This window comes from Taudactylus pleione, unplaced genomic scaffold, assembly GCF_031769625.1.
Source record: "Taudactylus pleione unplaced genomic scaffold, aTauple2 ptg000290l, whole genome shotgun sequence".
In the NCBI taxonomy this organism is placed as follows: domain Eukaryota; kingdom Metazoa; phylum Chordata; class Amphibia; order Anura; family Myobatrachidae; genus Taudactylus; species Taudactylus pleione.
Genome location: NW_028284692.1, coordinates 8,508,453 through 8,529,329, shown reverse-complemented (window position 1 = coordinate 8,529,329; position 20,877 = coordinate 8,508,453). Strand labels below are relative to the sequence as shown.

General features: G+C 42.9%; 1 protein-coding gene across 1 annotated transcript; it reads left to right on the top strand.

Moving 5' to 3' along the window:
• The first annotated feature begins 7,185 nt into the window (after positions 1–7,185).
• On the top strand, positions 7,186–15,547 carry CBX8 (chromobox 8). Its single transcript, XM_088482646.1, has 5 exons — positions 7,186–7,330; positions 11,152–11,195; positions 11,347–11,412; positions 11,499–11,565; positions 11,747–15,547. Exons 1-5 carry the CDS (start codon positions 7,262–7,264, stop codon positions 12,587–12,589), a joined length of 1,089 nt encoding a protein of 362 aa, XP_088338772.1. The 5' UTR covers positions 7,186–7,261; the 3' UTR covers positions 12,590–15,547.
• The last annotated feature ends 5,330 nt before the right edge of the window (positions 15,548–20,877 follow it).

Genomic DNA, 20,877 nt, shown 5'->3' with positions numbered 1-20,877 from the left:
ACCGTTCTGATGGGGCAGGCACTTCATTGCATTAAGCCCCGCCCCCTACTCGTGCACCCGCGAATCGCGGCATTTTCAACAAGGGGGCGGGACTTCCATACAGCCACTGTCGGGTGAAACAGTGGCAGTGAGGCTGTGATGCTGCCGAGACCGGAAGTTGGCCAGGGTGAGTAGCCAGGTTCCAATCATTTTTGTCGTCAGTGTGGGGGCCCCAAAGGTGTGGGGGCCCCTGGACGATCGCCCCGCTCGCCCCTCTTATAATCCGGCCCTGGCAATCAGAGATGTACGCTAATGCATTCGCAGCTAGAAATGTACGGAGCCGCCCACCGGCGGCATCGCAGATCCAAGCAAGTGCATACAAATACGCAGCCACCGTCACAGATCATTCAATAAATGGTCATCTGAGTAGCCCTACGTCGGAACCATTTTATCTGCATACAGGATTGTAGATATTGCCGTCAATCCCCGTTACCTCCCCCAAATGGTCCCTGACTCAGTCACTCTGCAATCCTCTCTGCGAGCGGCATCGCAAAGGTACCTTACAGCATGCGCAGTGCGACCGTGACACATGCGCAGTCGACTGATAAACACTCAACTGCGTAAAAATCGGAATAGCATACATCTCTGATTCAAGTCCTTAGTCATAATCTCTGCTGACATACATAATTACTTACCACAGTAATAACAAATGTTATTACTAAAACAAGAATTGGATGTGATTAATTTGATTTTTAGCCCAAAACAAAGTTTGAGACCACCTGATCGGCTCCAATTTTTCATCCTTTAGACGTTCACTTAAGCTCCATCTCTGTGGTCTTGTAGAGACCTATTCCATCTGGTATCGAATCCTTCTCAACCTAATCTCTCTAATCTTATCTGACATCAACTCTGGAGGATCATTTTAATATGTACCCTCCAAAGCCACGCCCACAACAAGGTCCTCTTCTACCAATGATGCCATAAGTCGGCTTTGTACATGTCCAGAAGACAGCGCTGTGTATGCTCATCTGGCATTAGAACAAAAATGTCAATGGTTGATTTTCCAAGACACAATTTATTCAGCTTTAGCCTAATTCATTAAATATTTTAACTAGTACAGATTTTTGTTGGCTCACAAAATGTAGGTCACTTAAAATTCGCTTTCCAATGATTTATTACCTTGATGGCAGCCAGAGGAGACAAAAGAGCCAGAACTGGTTTATAAAAAAAATCATCATTTCAGAATGTTGTCTTATGCAATAAATGTAGGGTTTCTGGGTCTGATGGGGCAGCCAAATGACTGACAGTACAGCCTCAGCATGGATGCAGGCAGCTGCCATAGTTAGTGTGAGTGTGGTAGAGGCAGAAAGTAGAAGAGCTAGTGCTAAAGGAGCATGTGGGTGTAGAGGGAGCAGTGTGCATTTAGTGACTCAAATCTTTATAGTCTGACAGACATATGTTGTTCCCATGGATGACACAACAGGTTCCTCAGGCAGAGAAGCAACACAAACTAATGATGATGAAGCCAATAAAATAAACTATAAATGTCATAAACATACACATATGCCCACATTAATAAGTCCAGCAGGACAATATGCTGCAGCAACCAATGCAAACAAGTGTAGATGGACAGAGGTAAATAAGGGGTCATCTTCAAGTTCATCAGCATTGGTTCTGCAATACCTGTTGCTGAGGCAATTCCCATGGTAAGCCACTAGTCTCACCGTCTTCAGGGCCGTATTAAGCGCCACATGGGCCTGGAGTTGAGAATGTTCAAGGGCCTATACTGAGAAGGGGAGGAGCTGTGATGAGTGCTGTGTGGGTGTGGCCAGAGCCACGTGGGTGTGTACACTCCCTACACTATCAGCCCCAATGACTCCTGAACAGGGTCAGCTCTAAGGGTGTTCGACCAGTGCGGTGGAACAGGGGCGCCACCCACAGAGGGCGCCAGGCCCGTAGCTAGGGTAGTGCGGCCGGTGCCATGGCACAGGGCACCACAGGTCAGGGGACGCTGTTTGGGCCTGTCAAATTTCTGTTTATTTATCATTCTTGCTTGTAGCTTCCTCTTATTTCATCCCCAGCATCTCCTGGCCTCTCATATCTCTTCCCTGGCCTTTCCCCATGAAGCCATGGCTCTTTTTTGGGTGCATTATGTCCCTTTGAATAATGAGGGGGGCACCAATGCTCTTTCTGGCACAGGGCACCAAAAAGTCTAGTTACGGCTCTGGAGGGCGCACCCCTCCCCAACATCACGATTTCAGCGGGTTGGCCCGCAGGTGGTCAAATCAGGAGGTTCTGGACCCCCACCACCGCAGCAGACCCCGGAGTCTGAATGGATGCTGCGCGCATGCGCGCGGTACCCATCCAGTGACGGGAGACGGCTGGGGGAGGCCATGCCATGTGGGCATGCCTCCAAATAACGTCATGTAGGAGGCATGGCCTATGGTAATTAGGCCACCCCCCCATTTTTGGTCGCGTGCGGCTGCGCCGCACCACAATGTAGGAGCGCACTAGAGACAGCTGGCACATGGTGCTCCAACCCGAGGAGCTGGCCCTGCTCCTCAAATACATAAAAAAAAGAAAAATTGCATAATTTTGTGAGAAGACTAGAAATACTATTTTTAATACTTATTATTTATTAGGACCGACTGTGTGGCCAGTTAGACAGCTGGTCATCATCATGCTGCCATGATGAGAAAACTGTATATACAATATGAATACTTATGATGATGGCCCTATTTTAATGTGAAGGCCTGGAGCTGGAGCTCCATCCGCCCCATTGTTAATCTGGCCCTGACTGTCATGTCATTCCCCTACCAACACAGAACCCTGTTGAGTCTGTGATAGAAGATTTTAGAATTTAGATGCACAAAACAAAATTTTGTGTAATCCCAAATACCACATCAATGCGCATTTAGAATTTGGTTGTCGAGAGGGGCGGCATTCTGAGTTGGATACAGTCACGTCCTTCCTTGTGTGTTTTGCTGTAGATGTGTCTGTGACTTTATGCTAATGCCACTTCAAAGCCCTTCCCTGGTGTACATCCGTGCGCAAGAATGTGCAAGGACTGAGACGCCTACTTTTCAATGTCTACAGACGCCTTAATCATGCTTCGGTCGCACCATTCAGGTTTTGCAGTACTTTTTCAATAAAAACAGTTAACAGAAACTTGCACCAGCCCTGGGTGCAGATCATCTGTTTGACTATGGCATCCAACATCTGTGGGTCTGATGCAGAGATGGACGCAATGCTGATATTTTCGCAGAATGAGCGATTGTTTGCTATTGCGCATATACGAACACTGCACTGTACACGCGCAGCGATTGCATTACGATTACTCTCATACACAGGAACCACGTGCAATGTGAGTAACAGGTAGTCAGCGTTTGTGGGTGGTAACGGGGGTAGTGGATAAAAAGATCCAGGCGTGTCTGAACGTTTAAACGCTGTTTCATGGGTGTGCATACATTTTCCATTGCGATCGCCTTCAGAGTATGAGAGCTCTCTGCATGTCAGGAGAGCTGCAGTGTTTGCGGCTGGTCAGACTTGACTTACATGCTGCGTGACTGGCCGATGTGCGTCGATGTTACCGATGTTTACGCTGTTGTATGAATATGAGAAGGCAGCAGTGTGCGTCCCTATGCTCGGCTGTGCTTTGGAAGGCATTGGCATATTTTCGCAGCTGCTTTCCGTACGAAATCACAGCTGTGATTGCATTAGCGTAAATCTCTGAATCATGCCCTCTGTATGCAACCACTTTCAGCAACATGCCTGTGCCAGTCCAATACCACGCCCATACTACGTTATATCTGCGTCTGATTGGTCAACCCCCGTAACCACCCAGGAATGCCCAACACATTTTTTTTAAATATATTTTATTGGAGGATCAGTGAAGAAGTTTGAAAAGATATGCAAATAGGAGTGACAAACTGAGAAACAAAAGTCAATATATGTGAATAAATAAAGGGATAAAAATAATTAAAGTAACATAATGAAGTGCAATGTATATAACAAAATAATCAAACAAGGAAATATAACTGGATGTCACCCCCCCCCCCTCCGAAAAATATAAATAAAGCAAAAGAGTAGCCTAAAGGCCGGCTATTGGGTGCCCGACACATTTATTTATTAACAGTTTCTTATATAGCGCAGCATATTCCGTTGCGCTATATAATTGGACACATGAATAGAACAAAACTGGGTAATAACAGACAGATATATAGGTAGGAAGGCCCTGCTCGCAAGCTTACAATCTATAGGGGTTTCTAATACACTTGTTTGTGCATGCGTATGAATCTGATAGAGCCGAAAGCACAAGGGTCTCGTCGCAAGCCCGATGGCCACGATGGTCTTGACCATTGCGACCATCTTCCTGGCCGCTCGCTATAGCTGTGGGTGGTCACATTGGCCCTTACAGGACACCGGAAAAGACTGCCTGAGGGGACTTCACAAGGACAAGTGTTAACGCAACTGCTGTTCCTGAGCTTATTGCTAAATAGTGGGAAAATTATTAAGAAAAAGTAAAACATTGTGTCGATGTTGTTCAAAAATATTCGAGCCAATATCGTCACTTATGCTGAATAGCCCCAATGTCCCAGTAGTGAATAAGTAGCAGATACCTGGTGTTGCTAGATGCAGTGGGTTCACAGTAGGACAGTAAACTCCATAAACCGAAAAACACAGTGGAGTCTGGATTGAAAGTTCTCATACCTCGTCTGCATTCCATAACATGCGGCACATCCCCTCACAACAGGGATCCTCTTCTCCATTCACCCCACTGCATACATTTTGTTCTAGGCAGGACCAGTTACCACCACAATATCCAGGGGCTCTGCCACTTGTTACTAAACCAATATCAAGGGACATTTCACATATACTTTCTGTTGTCATTTAACTCTTCACTGCTGGGCTATTGTTACATAAAGATATGGCTTCATCAGAACTCTTTTAAAAGGTTTTCCTTCTAGCCACATTGCCATCTTGCAACAAACCCACCCTCACTATGGGCCCGATTTCTGAGGTGCACGCAAATTCCGCTGTGACTGCGATTCCGTATGCTGCAAAAATATGCTGATTAAGCTGATGTCTTGTGCACACAGACACCCACCTCCAGCGTCTCACATCCGCTGCCTGCGTACAAAATTGCGTACAACATCAGGAACATCGGTCGCAGAGTGAACATCTGAGCAACCCTATACTGTCTTAAAATTCTCTTCTCTTCTAAGATGCTGAAGCCTCTGCAGCTGCTGGACGAATTTGCAGAGGCTCCCTAGGGCACGCCCAGAATATAGTCCTAGCACACCTGCATTTTTGTAACCAACCCCGTCACCTTCCCCCAACACTGACTGCCTGTCACTCACTTTGCTAGAAAATCCTTGGTGCAACCATCATCTCAAACCCATGGCTGCATGTGCACAGTGCGGCTTTGGTGCATGCGCAGTAGTCATAAATTGCTCCACTGCGCCAGACATCAACGCTGCATGTACCTTTGTATCAGGCCATATGGGATCATTTCTCATAGGGATATCAAACAGGGGTGCTCTTTACATTACTCATGAGGTGCTCCTACAGTCCTGCCTGTTGTTACAAAGATATTAAAAAACTGGGTGAGTGACATTATATATTTAGAGACCACTTTACTGCTGGCTCCCAACTGCTCAAGATAACCTATTTGCAGTGTCTGCCCTGTTGGCATCTACCCTTAACTCGTCTACAAAGTGCATAGACAGTGGCGGTATGAGGTACATGTGGGCCCAATTCCACAGAAAAAGTTACATATTAGGGCTTATCTGAATTGCACCAGATACTGGGGCTGATTCATAGTTGTATTCAAATATAAATATGCAGCGGCTGTGCTAAGATGTGCAAATGCCGCAGGAGGACGCAGCATCAGATCAACTGCTTGAACATTGGACATGTAGTAAAGGGGGGGTATCCACTTAGCGATTTATCCAAGCGATTGCACGATAACGACGTCATTATTGTGCAATCGCTTGCAAATCGCACATGCATCCGGCATGTTTTGGTCTGAAGCGACCAGCGATGCGCGTGCCCACTGGTCGCTTCCGACATCGCCCGTACATGCTGGTCAACCTGACGATCTCGTCAGGTTCAGCATGTGCGGGGATGAGAGATGTGCCTGGACTGAAAGAGTGAATGTTCAGTCTAGGCAAATCACTAGATATACAAACGAGAGCACGACAGCAATGTCGTAAACGTGCTCTCGTTTGTATATCTATAAGTGGATACCCGCCTTAACTCTCAGGTTACTTAGGATGTAAGGTGAAAAAAATGCTGTTGGGGTCAGTGAAGCTACATCCAAGGACACAGCCATTTTCTTTGGCACCCCCAGAAAATGGGGCCATCACGGGCCCATTTTCTGTAACTCTACCCATCACCGCCCCCAAACGTCAGCAACAGGTCAAACATGATGTGGATTTTGGGGCGGCACTGCGAGCATCATCGCAGGACTTTAGCTGCAGTGCGGCTCCTGAGCAGATCAGAAAAAATTAGCAAACTGCGACTGTTACATGGTCACTCCATCTGGACCCAAAAAGCACTATTTAATATTCACACAGTGGAAGCACCTGCCCCTGCTGTGTGCTCTTCCCATTGTGTTCTCAGCAGAGCAGGGCAGGGGTCTCTTGTGAATATGTGCAATTTGACATACGCACCAGCTCATAAAAGACCAACGCTCTGCGCTGAGGGGCCAGGATGACCAGCATTGCTAGGCCCCTCAACTCCAGGAACCGTAGCAACCGCACCAACTATAGTTCTGCCCTATGGCATTCATTTTCTAAATATATAGGGTTATATGCCTTGCAGGTTAGACCAGTCTGAGAAAAACAAAATAGTAGTACAGCTTTGTGCAGAATAATATGAGCTCTATTAACATTCTATGTAAAGATGGAGAAGGAAGGAAATAAGAGATGTGAGCAAAAAAGTAAGGGAAATCACTGCACGTCGTGCACACTGCTGTCCTCAGTGACTGAGCTGTGTAGCTGGCATAGCTGCAGCTGTCACATGTATTTACATAGCAGCCGCCATCGTCAGGTCACTGTCAGCTGTCACTCACAGAGGCCCCGCCCACTGTACGAGCTGCTGCAGCTGAAGTCCCCGGAGAGAGCGGAGGGTGAAGGGAGAGCTATGACAGGATGAGGGGCGGGGACGTCGTATAGCCAATCACAGCGCGGCAGAGTTCCATCCTTCCACATTAGCATCGCCGCTAGCAACAGGTGGTGACGTCACGGGGAGCGCGCTGCGCGGCCCCGCGGTGCTGAGTATGGAGCTCTCCGCGGTCGGCGAGCGGGTGTTTGCGGCGGAGTCTCTGCTCAAGAGGCGCATCCGGAAGGTGAGTGACAGGCCTGTTTGTTGATGCTGTAGCTTAGGCCTCAATCCACGGACTGCCTTGATTGCTATAGCCGAATGCAGGCAGGGGGCGCTGGGGAGCTAGAATGGGAGAAGGACACCCACCCCCGTCATCTAAAAGCTGCTGGCCTGCTGAATGTAGCCAGCTATTTGTATCTTGTACTGTGCTGACCCTTGTACCAGTATGTTCCACTTGATAAAATGCTTATGTAAAGGCTAATATCTATCTATCTATCTATCTATCTATCTATCTATCTATCTATCTATCTATCTATCTCTATCCCTGTGTGATCTATCAGAATAGTGTGCATGATTGAGCTAGAGTCCTTCCTGTACTGTAAATGTAATCCCTATGATGATATTTGGAGTACATGAATATTGTAACTATAGGAAATATTTGGAAATGTTGGCATCCAGTGGTAAATACAAGGAGGCAGTCACAATACACAATCTTGGGCAGGGCTTCTAAGTTTATTGCTAGTTATGGTAACAAAACATTTACTAATAAAGTGTTGAGGCTTCTTTTTTATCTTTTTCAGGAGTCACAAGTAGCCAGTTCTAGACTTACAGTACATTGGCCTGTAAAATGTTAAAATCTGGTTATATATTTATAGAACGAGAGAGATTTTATTGGAATGTGGATGACTATATCTAAAATACATGTGAAACCCCCACACTGCCCCAGAATTACCATATCTATTACATTTGTTTGTAATGTTTTGCACAGTAGGATAAGATACGTGTGTGTGTTTTTATCACTGAGCAGTAAATGTTGTATTTTAATTTTCTAAAGTTCTCTACCCCCCCCCCGCAATTTCTGTTCATTCATCTGTCTTTATAAAGCACCCTGTGTGTGCTTTGTCAGTCCGTCATTCCGTAGAGATCGATTATCTGTTTGTGAGTATCTGTCTCTCCTCCATTCTTCTGTCAGATACTGTGACTGAGAAGAGGTGGCTATACAAATAGCTGTGTGCACATGGCCCTTTCCATTTGTAGAACAGAAGCCGGCTTAGTAATATTAATCAGCACCCCTTGAAATACTACATCTGAAGCAGTATATAGTGGTAGTGTTCATTTTCATTTTGTGTGTTGGAATTTTGTTAAGCATTTGATATATGAAGCCATGGCTTCCAGCTGCCCCTAGTTTCCAGGCACGGTGCCATGCTGTAAAGGTGGGTTGCTAAAAGTATTTCTAAAGACTGACCAGTTGTGTAGTCTTTATTCTTCATTATGTTGGAGGCAGAGCTAGTTTACCTATTCATATTCTCTCTAATCTAGTAATATGTGATAAATACAAACCTCACACCAATGTTCAGCAATCACTTCAAGAGTTGTTCACCAAACCTAGACATATTAATTAGTCTTTTGGAAACTACATCATGGATCACCTCCAGTTACAATATAACTTTTAGTATTAAAGTTCACTTAGTTTAAAATTAAATGTGGAACTCTACTTACTTGGAGTCTGCCATTTTCCCTGAATTAACAGGTAGGGGTGTATCTAGGGGTCCGAGCGCCCCTGGCAAACTAAGGGACTGGCGCCCCCCTCCAATGACTGCTTCTACTAAAAAAAAAATAACACACACTGGGGGTAGTTTAATTTACACATGTGAAGAAATAGGGAGAGTATAATTTTTATTTCTCTTTGTAATATATATATCTTTTATAGAACTTACTCCATCGCAAACCACTATATATAAATTTATTTATGCAAAAAAACACAGGAAAAGCTTAAAAACATTGAATCAAAAACAAACAAAATGCATTATGGGTAACATAATTTACATATATTTGAATTGGGCTATCTATACTGCATTTACGCTTTTTAACAACTGATACCTATACTCCACCTTTAATTTACTGGGATGATAGATCTTTTATATTTTCCCGCATAACAATGAAGACAGTCCACATGGATCATGTCTTATTCCCAACACGGGGTTAGCCACCACCTAAAAAGATCATAGCCAGTCCCCCAAAATGAGGAAAACATACATTTATTACACTTACACTGGGGGTAGTTCAATTTACATGCCTGTAGAAATAGGGAGACAAAATATATATATTATTATTTTATTTTTATTTTTTTCAGTTATAACACTTACTACATACAAAGCACTGTTTATAAATTTCTATATGTCAACAACACAGGAAAAGAGGGCATCAATAACAAACAAGATGCATTGTGGGCAAGATAATTTGCATATATGCAAATTACCTTGCGAATAGAGCCTTGTGATTGATGTGGTGCTTGCACTCTTTTCCTGCACAGTTGACATATTGGAATAGTGAGTGGTGATTGGTATGTGTTGGGTATTGTGGGGGATGAAATACATTAGGGATAAAAATAAAAAAAATTTACTCTCCCTAATTTTAAATGTTTCTGATATAAAGGGACATATAAGAAGGCTAATACATAGTAACAATCAATGGAGAACACTGGTAAGCAGTTGGAGGAAACAGAAGGAAACCAGAGATATTTGCTGCAGCTGACTGTGGGACACTGCTAAGAGCAGAGGAGACAGGAGATCATGTGCTAGTCATGTCAGGCTGAAACAGCGCCCCCCCCTCGCCATCGCCCCTGGCAAGGGCCATCCAGGCCAATAGGAAGATACGCCCCTGTCAACAGGTCCCAACTGTTAGTAAAATGATAGTTGGGAGCTGATTGGCTGGAGCACCATTTATCATACACAGTGAAATGTATCACTTGTTTTGGTGATAAAACTCGTTAGTAAATGAGGCCCTCAGCAATTCAATTCTCCACAATTTGGTTCTGGAATGGTCGTGTATACACCAAGGTGACTTATCTCTGTGTATGTTTCTTCACACTTCATAATGGTGCCCAGGAAAATGAGAGAAGATTCCTTATTGTAAAGTGTGTAGCCGGACATCTAGGCGGCACATTGTGAAGCATTGAAGTCCCCTATTTATTTCTTTAAGATAGGTGTTGTTGCAGCTGAGTGGATGACTTTGCCAGGGGTTCTAGTGTACGTGATAATATCTTGTAAATGGGAATATTGGATCCTACAGTTGCTAGGTAATCAAGCCTGGGTGAACAAATTTGAGGTTTCTTTTGAAGAATGGATGTAAACATTTGGGTACTTTTTCACAGAAAAAAATATTATATAAGTATTTTATATCTGTGCTTCATTTAATGTTTTTGCCCTCCGACCCATACTTTTGTAATGCACTTAGGGGTTGATTCTGAACTTGCACGTGTGTTTTGAGCATACACATTTATGTTCCATAGCTGTGCATATGTAACTTTGAGCGATGAAGCCATACACATCTCCAATATGGGTGTAACTGGGCATTTACATGTGGGCATAGTGTTCCGAGGGCCTGTCTGGGTCATGTAGAGTGAATTAGGGGCTATTCAAAGGTGAGTGTACACAGACTGATCTATTGCATTAGGGATAGGGCTGGTGTAAAAGCACACGATGTGGCCACCTCTGAATACAGATAGAGATCGCATATATCTATATATATCTATATATATATATCTATATCTCTCTATCCCAGCATGAAATGCAATCGACCCCTTTGTGATCAATTATTAACACTAGAATGAATAGGAAAATATATGGTAATCTAGCACCTGACATTATGCTGCACTAGAGCTATGTGGGCTTTCAGCAAATCCAGGCCAGTTCTGTGTCTACTTCACCCTCATGTATTAGTCTAGTGCTATAGGCAACTGGCTTGTCATTTGTGATATCTGCCTGCATATGTTCTTAAGTTATTAGATATCTCGAAGTTGTTTAGTATGCCAGTATTTCTGCTACGAATGTTTCTCTCCCACAGGGTCGCATGGAGTATTTGGTGAAGTGGAAGGGCTGGTCTCAGAAGTAAGCGGAGTATTCATATGTTTATTTATTTACTTATTTTTTCTGCTATAATTATTTAGTATGTATCAAATGGTTGGAAGAGCCTTGCTATTATCAGCAGATACATTTGTTTTTTGTTTTAGATTAGTTGTTCTGTTTTTATTGATTTTAGGTACAGCACCTGGGAACCAGAGGAGAACATCTTGGATGCTAGATTGGTGGCAGCTTTTGAGGACAGGTAGAAACCTCTGTCCAGTAAACCTTCATTTTGATCACTTTCTTGTTACAGAGTGACCACTTTTTTTTTTTTGTAATCTCTAATAGGGAGCGAGAAAGGGAGTTATATGGGCCGAAAAAAAGGGGTCCCAAACCGAAAACTTTCCTCCTTAAGGTAATGTTTGTGTATTGTGCTACCAGGTGCTTTTACTGTATTTGCATATTAGTGTTAACCATTGCCGACCAGAGTTCCCGTTTAAAGTTCATGTTTATTGACCACAAAACTATTAATGTATTGTTTGACGTAGATTGGTGCACACACCCAGAAAATGTAAAACATTTCTGTTACTTCACAGGCACAAGCAAAAGCGAATGCAAAGACCTATGAATTCCGCAGCGAGTCTGCCCGTGGTGTAAGAGTTCCATATCCAGGTCGTCCTCCTCAGGAACTACAGTCTAGATCCAGGGAAGGGCTAAGGAGTATCCCAACCTCTTCCCAGGGTAGCAGTGGTGCTCGTACAGATATCTATAAAGAGAGGTTGAGTAGCCCAGAAATTAGAGGAGAGCACTATCCGTTAAAGTTAAAAAAGAGGAAGAGATGTCATCATGGCACAGTGCACCCCAAGGAAGATACTCAACCCTTAAGAATGACTCCTGCCAACCATACAAGTCAGCTTGAACAGGTGGCTGGTTCTGCCAGGGTAGATGATAGTGGACCACTAGAATATCATTCCACACATGGTGTCATACAGCTAGCAAGGCGACAAAACTCAGAGTTGGGATCTACAAGTCAGGCAGAACATGGTTTCTTGCCCAGAGAACATGGTCTGGCACATAAAGGACAGGACACTCATGGGCATTCAAGCGTTGACACACGTCCACATAGGACAAAGCACAAGGCTGACATTATGAGCTCCAACTGCAAAGAGGCCGGTGTCCCAAAAAGCAGAAATAGCTCAGAATACCAAGGACAGGTGTCTGACACCTACAGGGAAGCACTGGTAACACATGGTGGGAAGCCTTCTCTTATCGCCCGTATTCCTGTTGCCAGGATACTTGGTGAGCCAGAAGAGGAACCATGGAGACCCCCAGTGGACAACTTGGAGAAAGTAGTAGTGACAGATGTGACTTCAAACTTTCTGACTGTGACTATAAAGGAAAGCAATACAGACCAAGGCTTTTTTAAAGATAAAAGATGAGTGTGTGTGTAGGTAAATATGTATATAATATCCAAATACACACACTTATTCATGTTTTGCATAGTTCCATCAAAAACAGAAACTTACTCACTGTTTTAATAAGTTCCTTTATTAAACTATGAGTAGATAGGGTTTTGGCTAATGTGAGTACACCAGCTGGAGATAGAACATAAGAGTATGTGTATATAATATTATATACACATAATCCCTTTTTTTATTATTATTGCCCTAAACTCAAACACCCATGTGTCTTAAATAGAAAACTAAATACCAGCTACCAGTTTCAGGATGCCCGCTGTCAGCTGGTACCCTGCCACTTGTCTGAATGTCTGACCTGGAACGCAATACGAACAGCTCAGCCCTATTAAATAAAATAAATGGCATCATACTTAATCAATGAGGGTGACAGAATTGGTATTGTGAGGTTCTGGACTTGGTCATTCAATATGGTGAGTAAAGTATTGATATCGGAACACTTCTGGTGACATGGAAAATGTAAGTGAATATAAATAGTTTACCTATCAAAGCAGTAGAAGTTGCGGTATGGCAGCCGCTGTATACCGGACTACTTGTCACTTACATGGGTGTTGCGTTATTCTCATAATGCATACATTTACCTAATGAAAACTGAGCTCCCTGTTTATACTGATATGTACAGGAGTATATACATATATTCTCATCAGGTGAATGTATGTGTTTTATGTAATGTAGCTTCCCCCACCAATTATTATTTTAACTGTTTTGTGTTTTCAGAGCATGTGGTTTAGTAGCAGTAACTCCTTTTTGAAGTTACTTCTAATGTACCACGAGGGCTTATGTTCTGTACCTACAAATAGTGATAATGTCATTGTTCACTAATGTAACAGTTGTTAGCAAAAGACATTTAAGTATACTTTCTTTGACTGGTAATTCTATTACTATGGTTCAGAGTAGACCTCTACCAAGTGTGTGTGTATGTATGTGTATATATATATATATATATATATATATTTTACACATACTTTGACTCTTCTGCAATGTATCTATGTACACATGATTGGCATACTTCCAATGCAAGCCGTTAAATTACAGTGTTGTTGGGTGTGTGTTTTTTTTTCTTAAATAGTGGAAGCTGTTCTTGGCAAGTATTTCCTGTGGACAAACATGGAACAGCACAGGGAAAAGCTATCTCTTTCCAGTTTGCTGTACTCACACTTGTAAAATGGCTTATTCTATCTCAACTAATTTCACAAGTTTCGACCTGGTGACAAAAATGATTTTTATACTTTTTACTTCTTAAGGGTACAACTGCACTTAATGGAATAGTCCATTTGGGACAAGTCCTTGTTAATTGTCATTATCCCACTGCATGTAACAAATAAGGGGCTGTAAGGATTTGATCATGCTGTGAGCTCATGGCTCAAGTGGATTGTAAGATGGTCATGGATAGGCTCCCTCACACTGTACTGCTAGCGCACACATGACCATCTCTCAGTGACTCCTGACTTACAAGGGTACAATTTGTGAGGACTTGTCCAAAATAGGCATATCCTTTTATAGTTTTTACAGTATCAAGGGTGTCTTATATATTGAGCACCCTCTAACACGCTCATTCAAATAATGTAAGAAATGTTTTTGTATTACCTGTGTGTGTATGTATATATATATATATATATATATATATTTTTTTTTTTTTTAAATTAATATTTCTTCAAAAATATAAATTGTTTTGTCAGTTATTAGAAAAGTCACATTATTACAGTCAAACCACCATTTTACATCTCTGTCCACCTTTTTTTTTGTAGTCCCTTCACTCCCTATTGATTTAAATGGGCCTGTTTCTCTGATTCCTGCACTACCTTTCTCCCTCGTGTTGCACCTTATCCCAGATACAGTATTTCACTGTTACAGTGCTGTACAGATTTCTCATTTTCTACTGGAAGTGTTCAGTACAGTAATTTATGTATTTAGCTTTACATAGTTCCAGAATGCTGTACTCACCATGTACCAGGAGTGGGTTGTTTCAGGTGTGGGTTTTGGTCATCGGTTCTGTAAGGTGTTTTTGTGTTTGTCATATCGATCAACTGCTTCTTCATTGTGGTTGCCTAGGGTCTTCCTCACTTCTTAGTAGTGCACTAAAGGGGTTCCAGGGTAGTGGGGGAGTCGGGAGCTTGCAGCTCAGAGGTGGTCACAGATCCTTGGTGGCGTTTTGCTGGGTGCTTGGCCAGCAGAATGCAGGTTGTGAAGGGGTGCGAGGCTTCGGGCAAACACGACTGCCTGACAGGCTGCTCCAGTTATATACAGTATTGGATACATTAGATTAGGATCAGTTAGCTCTCCTCCCTCAAGTTAACATTCTGTTTGTTTGTACACATGACATAAGGGTTTTCCTTTCATGCAAAGGCCACTACTGACTGTTTGACACAATAAACACACTGTGGTCGATAGCAAATTGTCTTGTGTTTTTTTTTTTGTTTGTTTTTTTAGTGTTTTTAGTACTGTAGACTTGTCCTCAGTTTACACTTTTTTTTTTAGATCTTGAAATGTAAAATAAGGTTTTGACTGTATTTAGCTTCATGTGAATCAGCCATATTATACCTATATTTTATGGCAACCATGCATGTGGCTGTAGTTTTGAAATGAGCATCACCAACATTTTTAGTGATATCTTCTCCTCCGAATTTAGTTGACAAATGTACAGTAATAGTCATTTTGGGTCGGCTTATATTTAATTTCAGAATGACATGTTCTTGCACAGGGTTGCCGTTTAAAATTTTGGATATATTTGATTAATATGTATGTGCGTTTGTCCAAACATAATAGTGTAACTGTCTCAAAGTTAGTTTTCTGGGACAGTATTAATTTATATTGTTTGATACACAATTTTACATAGCTACAGTGATTGCAGATTTAAGAAATTAACATAAATACTATTTGTCTTTTAAAATGAGATTGTCATTCTCCTAAAGGGGATGTATAATACGCTAATAAAAGAGTTGGACTTCTTAATTGCTCCGCATTGCACTGAGCATTTACTTATCACTTTTAGCTCCAAATTGTATCCCCTCATTTCATTCGTTCACACTACATCTTATGAATAGTGATTTGGATCAGCCGATTGGTACATTACCCAATATCCTTTATGGATTCCTTTTGTAGCCTAATTTCTTATTACACATGGTAAGTTGGGAAACTGAGCAATATGTTAGGCTTGATGTCTGTTCTGTACCTGGAATTGGCATGTCAATAATTATTATTGTCCTTTATTTATATAGTGCCACAAGGGGTCTGCAGCGCCTTACAAAGTACAAACCATATGAACAGAAAACAGGAACTAAAGTTTCATACAATACAAAACATTGCAGAACATGCAGCAATGTTTGTAAACAATGTCCATCAGCAGTCATAAAACTCAAATAGGCAGCAGGGTGGCAGAACCCAAAAGTTGGGTGCCGTTGTAGGGAGGATATGGTGGTAGAAGTAAGGAAGGAAAAAGCATATGAGGGAAACGGGCCGCGGTCATCGATCTTACAGTCTTATATTAATGAGCACCAGAGGAAGGGCAGGATTAACGGGGGTGACAGGGGTGGTCGTCCCGGGGCCACCACACCCTGTGGGGGTTAAAGTGGTCTGGAATGGGATACGGAACCAGTTCCGCCTCCTCCGGCCCACCTAACCCTGGAGCGGCCACCCGGATGGACGCAGACGCGGGCTTAAAGTAAGTGTTGTGTGTTTTTTTTTTTTTTTCCTGTAAATGGCTTCACTACAGGGGGCATGACTCCTAGGGGCTCTACTACTAATGGGGCACTCCATAACGTGCACCACTACTAGGTGCATTGCCACTATTGAGGGGCACTGCATAAGGGGCGCTACCACTACTGGGGGCACTGTATAAGGGGCACTACCACTACTGGGTGCACTGTATAAGGGGCACTACTAAGTGTCATAACATGAATAAGGGACACTACTATGTGGTGTAATGTGAATCGGGCACTATGCGGTGTAATGTGGATAAGATTGCACAACTGGTGAGTAATATTTCATGTGGGTGCCTATATGCGTGTTGTTGTTTTTTTCACCTGTTGGTGTATTTTGTATTTTTTGTGTGTGTGCCCCTGTTTTTTTTTTTTTTTTTTTCATGTGGAGCGTATGGGCCCCATTTCTCAATGAGACATAACCCCCCCTAACTAAACAACCTTTAGCTGTAAATGGCTGTGTCTTGTAGCTGGAATCATTTGGATTTAACTTGTCTACATGGGGAGATCATGTGGGGATCCTTGCTCAATTCAACCATATTACCCCAACATTGCTTTAGCGATTCTGCAAGGCTGTTTTAAAAGGGGCAGAATGCGCCCTGCCCTTTTGTCGGTGTTCTACTAAAACATGCTGGGTGCTGACTCCTACCCACATGCGCACAGCATCTATTTACAGAGAGGGCAGCCCAGCATGTCCGTAAATACTGGGCACTCCCTCAAGAGTGATGAATAGCAGACGTGGCTTAAATACACAAACCCTCTTATCGTGGCCATGCCCCCTTTTTGGGCGGGTGCACATCTTCAGCATGTGCTGGAGTGCACTTTCTATAGTCCGGCGCCCTGTCCAGCGCCAGACCTAGAATGAACACTATGCTTTATGGGTAGAACATAAACTGACCATATGAAGTGTGATTGACACCAATAGGATTCTAATCAGATTTTTATCAGTCTTGTGGGTAAATCGTAGAGATTATGGTCGTAAACTCGGTTAACTGCCCATTTGTCCAGATATTTCTATATTAACCTGCTATTGTTAAAACTGACTGATCTATTTGGTTATTGATCAGTTCGTATGGCCCTATGTGCACTGTGTTTGTCAAATTGATTTATCCGTTGGTTATTCCAGCAGGTTGTAGTGTAAATTCACAGAATACACATTTAGTATTTACAATACAAAGGGCAAGGTTCAGTAAGATTTGACCTAGTAGTGTACATGCTTTCTCCTTCACATGGCTATAAGATGTCAGGGCACACAATCCAAACGGCACAGATTCCTGTGCAAACTCTTTTTTTTTTTTTTTTTTAAGCATGCTTAGAAAGAGATGAATTGATACAGTTTGTATGCCTGCTCCCTTACTGAATGTACACAGCTTCTTCAATGTTTATATTGAGGCATGTCATATGTGTGGTTATAATGTTTCATACCTCTATTATGATTATTATTATTATACACAGACGGTGTAATGGTTAGTATTAATGCCTCATAACACTGAGGTCGTGGGTTCGATTCCCACCACAGCCCTAACTGCGGAGTTTGTATATTCTTCCTGTGCTTGTGTGGGTTTCCTCCAGGTACTCCGGTTTCCCCCCGTACTCCAAAAATATACTAGTAGGTTAATTGGCTCCTACCAAAAATGAACTCTAGTTTGTATGAGTGTGCGTGTACATGTGGTAGGGAATATAGAGTGTAAGCTCCACTGGGGCAGGGACTGATGTGAGTGGCCAAAAGTAAAGCGCTGCAGAATATGTGTGCACTATATAAAGAACTGGTAATAAATAATAATAAATTGAATATCCTTTTATTTATATAGTGACACAATTTTATGCAGTGTTTTACCAAGAATGTTTAATCATTCACATCAGTCATTGCCACTTTCTCTGCGAGACACAATTAGGTACTTTTAGTCATAAGCCAATTAACCTAAAGGTAATGGACTGTAGGAGCACCCAAGTAGATGAAACACAAGCAAATACAGTCGGTGGACTGCCCTCTTGGCAATATGCAAAAGGACCACTTTACTGGGCTGGCTGCAGTGTATAGTGCACCTTATAGGAGAAAAGCCACGTCAACAGCAAAGATAATTCTCCCAGGGGATGGGGTGCTGCTTTGATCTACCAACCAATCCTGGTTTTTCACTTTATATAGCTTCAGTCAGAGAGCAGGGAGCGCAGGGCTTATCTACCAAGCGCTTACATCTTGCATAAAGCTGAGCTACCAATAGTATGCAGGAGGGAGCAGGTCACACCTGACCGAAAACCTCCTTGGGTGTTCCAAAACCATCTGTTTTCTCATGCCCGTCTTCCCCTAGGGCCTTGCCCAACATATCACCTTTGCGTACACAGACAGAGACTAAGGGGTAAATTTACTAAAGTGAGAGGTTTTAGAAGAGAGGTTGCCCATAGCAACCAATCAGATTCTAGCTATTATCTTCTAGAAGGTGCTAGTTAAATGTTAAGTAGAATTTGATTGGTTGCTATGGGCAACTTCTCTTCTAAAACTCACTTCTACAAACTCTCACTTTAGTAAATGGTAGCCCTAGGATATGGCAAAACTAGGTGCTTTTTGTGATACGTAGATTTGTTTTTTCTTGGTTACATGCTGCACCTTATGGTGGAAATAACACCTTCAATTTCAATTTTAAACAGACAGTAAAACAAAGTAGTGTCCAGGTCCTACTACAAGCAGAATATTGCAATGTAATGCTAAATATTTTTTTTTAACTATTTGAGCCAAATGTAATAAAGCGACAATTGCAGTTTTAATTCTAATGACTATCTCACTAGATTTCTGCCGGCATCTGCAAATCACAGGCTATTACATTACATTAATTTTTTTATATAATGGTCATTTTGTGAACCACAAAAAATGTGGGTCTGGTAATTTTTTTTAATCTGCTCTAGTTATTTTTAGGTGCATGTCTACTTTCTAATATTTGTAAAAAACCCACAAAGTCAGTGTCAGCAATTGCAGTAGGCTATTGCAGACTGTTCCTTCCTTGCTTGGGCATATATAGTGTTGTGCGAATAAATTGGGAGGAAGCTTGTATTTATTTTTTATTAGACAGATTTATATACATATTATTAATATAATCATACTTAGGGCCTGATTCAGAGCCGAACGCTCTGACCAGAGCGCTGGCTCTGAATTAGGGCCCTCCTCCATGAAAATGGAGCGTACTCCTGGATGCTCGCATAGCTGTGGGTGACCACCCACAGCTTATGCGAGCGTCCATGATGATGGTCACGATGTCAAGACCATCGCGACCATCGGGCTTGCGACGGAGACCCTGCGGTAGGATCTCGCTGCCGCAAGCCCAGGAGTGATTTTGGCTCTATCAGAGTGGGGCCGGCTTCAGACGGTAGGCGTTCCCATGGGAACGCCTCCGTCTGGCAGCCACGCCCACCAAAGGGGGCGTGCTGTCAATCAACATCGACAGCACGCCCCCTTTGGTGCGAGACCCGGAGCGATGGAGAGCCTGTCGCTATCCGGGTCTCGCGCATGCGCACGACGGAGCTCCCTCCGTCTCGCGCATGCGCACGACGGAGCTCCCTCCGTTGTGCGAATGCGCAGTGGGGCAACATCGACCCACTTGCGAGCGTCCTGCGCTCGCGAGCAGGTCTGAATGACCCCCTTAGTTTCAATTATTTGTTTTACACAAGTTTTTTTTGGGTTGGGTATGGATTGCTGGCGGTCGGGATGCCGCTGGTCAGAATACAGACAGCGACATACTGACACCCATAAGAAAACAAGTTAAGTCTAACTCTAACCTTCCCTCCCCGGTGCCTAAACCTAACCCTCCCCTAACTGGCGATACTTGCCTTCGGGATGCCGGCGGTCAGGATACTGGTGCCGGGATCCCGACGCTGTTGGGATTTCGTCACCGGTATTTAGACCGCCAGCATCCCGCTCGCCGGGATGCCGACTACATCCCGTTTTTCATATATATTTATTTCCATATCATGAAGCCACACTTTTATTAGGAAGAAAACATTTTTTGGGTGAACAGTACGTAGTTACAAGCCTTAACTTTTCTATACTTCATTTGTTCTCAATAGGGGCAAGTCAGGTAAGTTCTCAGGCCACTGGATCATGTTTATTTTCAGTTCATCGATAATGCTTTTCATTAAGTATGGCAAGGAGCAAGGTCATTCTGGAAATTTCAACCACCGTTTTAGAAACTTTTCTCCATAGATGGAATTAATCTGTGTTTAGAATATTGCTGCACTTTTTCTGATTTCATCATTACTTCAATGGTAAATAGAGGATTCCTGTGTAGAGTCAGGGGAGTTTGGAGGGGAGGGAGGCATGATTTATCATCCAATGTCCAGTTCGTAGGGGTTTTCAATGCTTTCATTCAACTTTTTTGTATCATTGGACCAAGATATGGGTTTCATCACAGAACACAATATTTTTCTATTTATTACCATTGTGGCTTTAGGGCTTTTTTTAGCCTATCAATTGGCTTTTGTTGATTTTGGTTGTAAGGCATTGGTTTAGTACTACTAGATGCAGTACCTGTCTCCACTTGGGTGGAAGTCGTGATCTGTCTCTCT